Source organism: Molossus molossus, unplaced genomic scaffold (genome assembly GCF_014108415.1).
Source record: "Molossus molossus isolate mMolMol1 unplaced genomic scaffold, mMolMol1.p scaffold_m16_p_3, whole genome shotgun sequence".
Lineage (NCBI taxonomy): Eukaryota > Metazoa > Chordata > Mammalia > Chiroptera > Molossidae > Molossus > Molossus molossus.
The window spans coordinates 106910713-106916712 of NW_023425366.1; the positions used below are offsets into that span (position 1 = coordinate 106910713).

At 54.9% G+C, this 6000-nt stretch overlaps 1 protein-coding gene across 1 annotated transcript in view; it reads right to left on the reverse strand.

Moving 5' to 3' along the window:
- The window catches only part of XYLT1 (xylosyltransferase 1), a 299188-nt gene extending 294580 nt beyond the window's left edge, over positions 1-4608 (reverse strand). The window contains exon 1 of the mRNA XM_036280267.1: positions 4174-4608. Coding sequence (XP_036136160.1) covers positions 4174-4530 — 357 coding nt within the window. The 5' untranslated portion in view covers positions 4531-4608. The remainder of the gene's footprint in view (positions 1-4173) is intronic.
- Positions 4609-6000: the final 1392 nt, after the last annotated feature.

Consider the following 6000-nt stretch of genomic DNA (forward strand, 5'->3'; position numbering starts at 1 on the left):
TGGGAGGCCAGACCCTTACTCCACAGATATTCTTAAGGACATTTTGTTTTCTGGAAAACATACACATGCGCACACACATGCACACACACACACACTGACGTCAGGTATCTGCTCTAGCTCAATACACCAAATTTCCTTTTCTATTAAGGCCATGGGTCAAAGTTGGACAATCCCCAGCAGAGGAATTTATGCCTTGGCTTCTTATTTGTGAAACTGTAATAAGCATTTTGTCATTCAAGCTTCTGAAAGATTTTATTTCTAAAAAAATGGATAAACGAGAGAGAAAGTCTAACGTGTAGAGAACCTGGAAGGAAAGTCTATACAGGGTGAGTCAAGAGTAGGTTTACAGTTGTTCATATGGGAAACAATGCAAAAAATAACAACACAAGAATGAACTCTGTGTTTTGCATACTCACAACTGAAAACCTACTTTTGCCCCACCCTGTATATATGTAATATGTATACACAGACATACTATATATATATGGATGCATACAAAAAATATATATATACCTATTATATAATCACTTTTCCTTTTATTTATCTATTTAACATTTTCCAGTATGTGATTAAACAGATGGCAACACTTGCAGTAAGATAAATATTGTTCGATGATGCATATTTCTGTATACAAAGTGCAATGCATTGCTCAAGCAAAATAAAACTCCATTGAGAGTGTGAAAAAAAAATCCGTCAATAAAATACCCTCTGTTCTCTGTAGTCTCAAAACATTTGGATAGAAAGAAAAGCTACGCCTCTGAGGCTGCTGGAACCAGAGGCGCTCTGGGTACAGTGAACCAATTTTTCAAAGTCACTGCCAGTATCTCAAAACATCCCGAGTTATCTGAGTAATGTGAAGTATGAGGAATTTCTGCCGAAAAATCAACATTTCCAAGGGGTCAGACAATACAGAAACCCTGTTTTACTTGAAGTGTGTGTGTGTGTGTGTGTGTGCACGCGCGCGCAAGGGTAATAAAAATTGGGTTTCTTAAATGAAACTTATTGAGTAACAGTTTATCTAAGGGCACAGGCAATAAACATGAGGACTTCAAGAGGATCACTGGAGGCAACGGGAAAAGAAATAAACATTCCTTACACTAACACACGCAATTCTCCATTTTCCTCAAATCTATTCAGAACCTGTAGTGTGAACTTTCTGACACTCTTCCCAGTATCCCCTCCCTTTAGAACCAAGCCCAACTGTTTCTTAAATTCTCAAATGACAGTAACATCCAGTTTACTGGAGACCCCAATGAAAAAAATCTGTTGCACAGCCACAAAACTCAGCTACCATCCAGCCAGTAATTCCAATATGTAAGAGCTTTGAGAGAGTGAAAGGGAAAGGGAAGTTCGCAAATCTTTTAGGGACATGTCCATCTTGCCACCATCCTTGGGCTCTCTGGCTCTGTCTGCTGAAGAAACTGGTGTTTTTCTCTTAAAATGCACCAAAAATACCATCAGGTCCTTCGACGGGGGTGCAGCTCCTCAAACGTAACAGGTACAAGTACAGAAGGTCTGGGTGGGTGGGCACAAGGAAGCAGCAAGGTCTGGTTTAGAAAGTGCTCTATGCTCCGTGTCTGCCTGACAGTCTCTGGGACACAGCACCACCACCACCAGGGCCACAGGTTCGGTCCGCATGTAAGAAGCACAAGTGCCCACCCCACCCCATCCCCAGACCTCAACAGAGCAGAGATTAAGCACCATCTCCCGAGTATGTGCCTTACCAGCTCTTTACAAGAGCCAGCTGGAAAATGACAGGGCATTTTTTTAACATCCCTCTCCTGAATCCAGCTCCAAAGCACCGTGCCAGCAGCCCCAGCAGGGTCTGCAAACAAACTGTGTGTTGCAAGGGCCTCAGTGGCTGGCGAAACTGTCTGGTCCCCTCTAAGCCTGCAACCCAAGCTCATGCGACATCAGACTTTGGGAACAGCCTGCCCCCTTCTGGTCTCCTTGAGCTCCATGGAAGGGCAGGGGCTGGGGGGGAGGAGGGGGAGGTGGCACACAACCGGAGGAGGACAGACCCCTGGCCCCACCTGGCAAGTCTGCACTGTGATCTCAGGATCCAGCAGGGCACAAGGGTACATGGTGGGGAGGGGAGGAAAAAGAGAGGAGATAGACAAGCAGACAAAATAAAATACGAATCCAGGAGACACAACAGTGAACAACAGTATGGCATACTGAAGAAGGGGAGGGCAGAAAAAAGAAAAAAAAAATACATACATCTATATCACAAGGCAAAGAGATCGAGACGCTGGGAGATAGAGATGGGGGTCAGTAACTGTACTTGCAGATAAAAGCAGAGTTTCCGAAAAGCAAAGCAACTCTGCTGCTGGCCCTGACATTCCAAAAGGAATAGAAATGGGGGAATGGCATGCTCCCACCTGCCTGCCCCACCGCACACCTCTGTGGCTGAGCTGGGAGGAAAGAGAACAGGACACAGAACTATACACACAAAGTAGGGGAGTGGATGGAGTACTCAAATGTTAGGGACCCTGGAAGAAACTCGCCAACTAGGCCTCCTTCCTCCTCTCGCTAGTTTCAACAGGTGGTATCTGCACCTAAAGGCACCTCCAGACACCAGTCTAAATCCCAGATGTAAAGGATACAGTAAGCCCCATGCCCATCCTACTTGTTCCCACATGGGACCAGCAGTGCACGTCCGGAACCCTTCCCACCCACCTCCCAGCAGGGCTCTGAATTCAGAAACAACTTCTAATTGCATCTCTGCCCAAACATATCACTATCCACTCCTGGAGTTCAAAGGCAGAATCTGAGAGTACCCTTTGCTGGAAATAAGAGGCTGCGGGGCATTGGGAATGTTCTGGTTTTCCATCAGGAATCTCAATCTCCTGTCCTACCCCCAAAACGGGGGACAGCCCGCTCCCTGCTGCCCACACAGACCAGCGACCAACAACATGACATGCCATCGCATCATCAGCTCAGCGGCACAAAGAGCTGCACTCTGGCAAAGGGGGTCTTCTTGACTCAAAGAAGTTTAGCATATCAGCCTTCAGGGAGGGTTCCTGAAGTGACAAACAACAAAGACGTTCAGTGCCCAGAGATGCTGAAACTACCCCCTGTTGACTAATGTCCCCCAAGAGCTAGGAGATTCCTCCCCGTAAGCAAGTAGCATGATGAAGGTAAAGACAGAAAGTAGCATGATGAAGGTAAAGACAGACACACAGCTCTCCTTATGCCTTAAGACAGACACAGCACTGAAACCCTGGCCCAGAGTTGGGGACTCTGACCTCCAGTTCTGTGAGCTCCGAGTTCAGTGGGCTCAGCAAGGCAGCCCAAAGAAGGTATGAAAAGCACCCCTGAAGGAGCTGGGGACAGTAGGAAGGCACCCAGTTGCTCCAGAAGACCTGCTAAGGAACAGCTTCAGAGCCCAGACTGTTCACACCCAAACCCGTAGCAGCCCAAGTCATGATGGCGTGGTGGGACACAGCTGGTGACAGGAATCAGCTACACACGCGACAGAGAGCCAGTGACACCATGGAGAAGGGGCCAGACGCTGACACTGGAGAGCAGGGTGAGGACAGTCAGAGAGGGCAGAAGGAGAGGGCAAGGTTACAGACTGAGACGGTAAAGACAGGAAGTCAGACACCCAGAGATGGGAGTGAGACCCAAAGTAAGTCCTGCCACCCAACACTGAGTCTTTATTCAGGGACACGGCTGGGGATTTGGGACACGGATCCCAGACCCCCTCTCAGGCCAGGGCAAAGAAACGAAGCGGCAAGCCGGCACTGAGTTGTCTGCACCCGCTCCGTAAAAACCAAAGATGCTGCGAGAACCACCCGTGAGCAGCCGCTTAAGATCCCGGGCACCATCCACTCACTCAGACAGGGTTGGAGGCACCAACACCCACAGCACAGAGCAAGTCGGAGCGTCCAGAAAGAGTGACGAGGAACAGGCACCCAGCCAGCTCCTGTAACCCCCAAAGCGCCTCCTCTAGAGGTAACTTCTCCAGACCCCAAGGGGCAGTCCTTAGACTCGGGATGGGGCAGCCCGTGCCCCTACGCCTTGTCGGGGACCCCACCCCTCCTTCCAGGGAAAAGGGATGTGGAGCCGGCGGGCTTGAGGAGTCCCAGTCTGATGCACAGGGCTCAAGGGCTGGGGGGCGTGGGGCCAGGGCTGCTGGGCTCCCGGACCCAAGGTGTAGGGGCATCTTACCAGCGCCCGCGGGGGCAGTGCCCCCCGACTGGCCAGCTGCTGCGCCCGGGGTTCTCCTGCGCCGCCTCCCCGTGCCCGCGCCGGGGGCCCCCGTCCTCCGCGGCCGCCGCCGCCGCCTCCTCCTCGGGCTGCAGCCGGCTCGGCGGGCAGGTCCCGGCGCTCGCGGCGCGGGGCCGGGGCCGGGGGCGGCTGCTCGGCGCCGCCGGCCGCTGCGCCCCCGAGACGCTCCCCGGCCCCAGAGTCGAGGCTGCTGAAATTCCACACGACCAGCGTCTGCAGCAGCAGCACGGTGAGCGCCGCGAGCAGCGCCGAGTGCGAGCGCCGGGCCAGCCTCCGGGCGCACGGCGCCGCCACCATCTTCGGAGCGCGGCGGGCGAGCGGGGCGCGGGGACCCCGGGTGCTCCGGGCCGCCCCCGCGCTCCCCGTGGCTCGCGCGGCCGCCGGCCGCCGCTCGGGCTCCCGCTCGGGCCGCCGCCGCCGCCGCCGCCTCGGCTCGCCGCTGCTCCTCCTCCGCCGCCGCCGCCGCCGCCGCCTCCACCGCCGCGGCGCGGAGTTTTCAGACGGGCAGGGACCCGGACGTCACCAGGAGGAGGGGAAGGCGGGGAGGCGGGGAGCGGGAGGCCGCGGAGTGGGGCGCCAGCGCGCGCGCTCGGGGACCGGCGCGCAGGGACGGGGGGGCGCCTACCCTGCGGGCTTCGCCTGCCTGCACCCCTCCCAGAGGGGCAGGGGGCGGACGGCCGGGAACGGGCGAGGGGCGCGCGGGCCGGGGCGGAGAGGGGCGGGGCCTGGGGGCGGAGCGAGGGAGGGAAAGGAGGAGGGAAAGGAAGGGGGTGGGGGCAAACAGAGAGGACAGACCCCTACTACGGCAGGAGTGAGAGTGGGGCAGGGGAAAGGGGAACAGTTCCCGCGGTGGAGAAAAAGAGACGGGGGCAAACAAGCTGGGGGAGCTTTGGGTGAGGGTGGGCCATCTCAGAATCAACGGGAGGGCGGGTGAGGAAGATCGGGGGGTCCTGAGATCCTGCCTTCGGTGTGGGAAGCAAGCACGAGGCAGCTGTGTGGAGCAGGCTCCCCGCCCCGGAGTTTGCAGTCCGGAATCTTCTCTGCGCACAAAGACTGCTTGGCAGGTGGAGACGTGAGGGACGTTTCAGGAGTGTCAGGGCCACGGAAGTGTCTCACGCAGAGGATCCTTGGATCCCTGGCTGGAAGGGGTAGGGAGGAGGCTATGAATGAGCCTCTGTGCGTGACTTCTGAATCACTCCCACTCCCCAGAGCCAACGATGTACTAAGTGCTTCACTGAGTCACTTTTTAGGTCCCTAAGGACACACAAGCCAAGAGACTACAAACCCGGTTGACACTTGAGTGTTTCAGTGGGAAAGGGACCCCATGGAGTTTCTCAGCCTGCACAGGCTACAAGCTCTAAGGTCTGGCCTTGAGCCTTCTACCAGGTCCTTCTTCCCAAGCATCCTGAAGCCTGCCTTCCAGTGGGGGCAGGGATCAGCTCGTGGGGTAACAGGTCTTGCCCTATAAAGTAGAGCTCTTTTCCATTCCGACTGGACTGTTCTGGTGACCTTGAGCCAGGAGAACTCCTCCCTGGGCCTGAGCTTCCCTCCTCTGTCAATGAAGATTTGGAAAGAGGGTCCCAAAGGACTCAAGTTTCATCCCCAGCCTTCTCTGACTCAGTCTTTCCAGTCTTTCCCCCTCTTGTCCTCTCACCCAGTGTTTCTACACAGCAGCCCTGAACACAGAGAGGATAGAGGGAGAAATGGGAGTGTGTGTTGGGGGGGGGGACGAAACACTATGAGAATACAAATAGCAGACAAACCCCG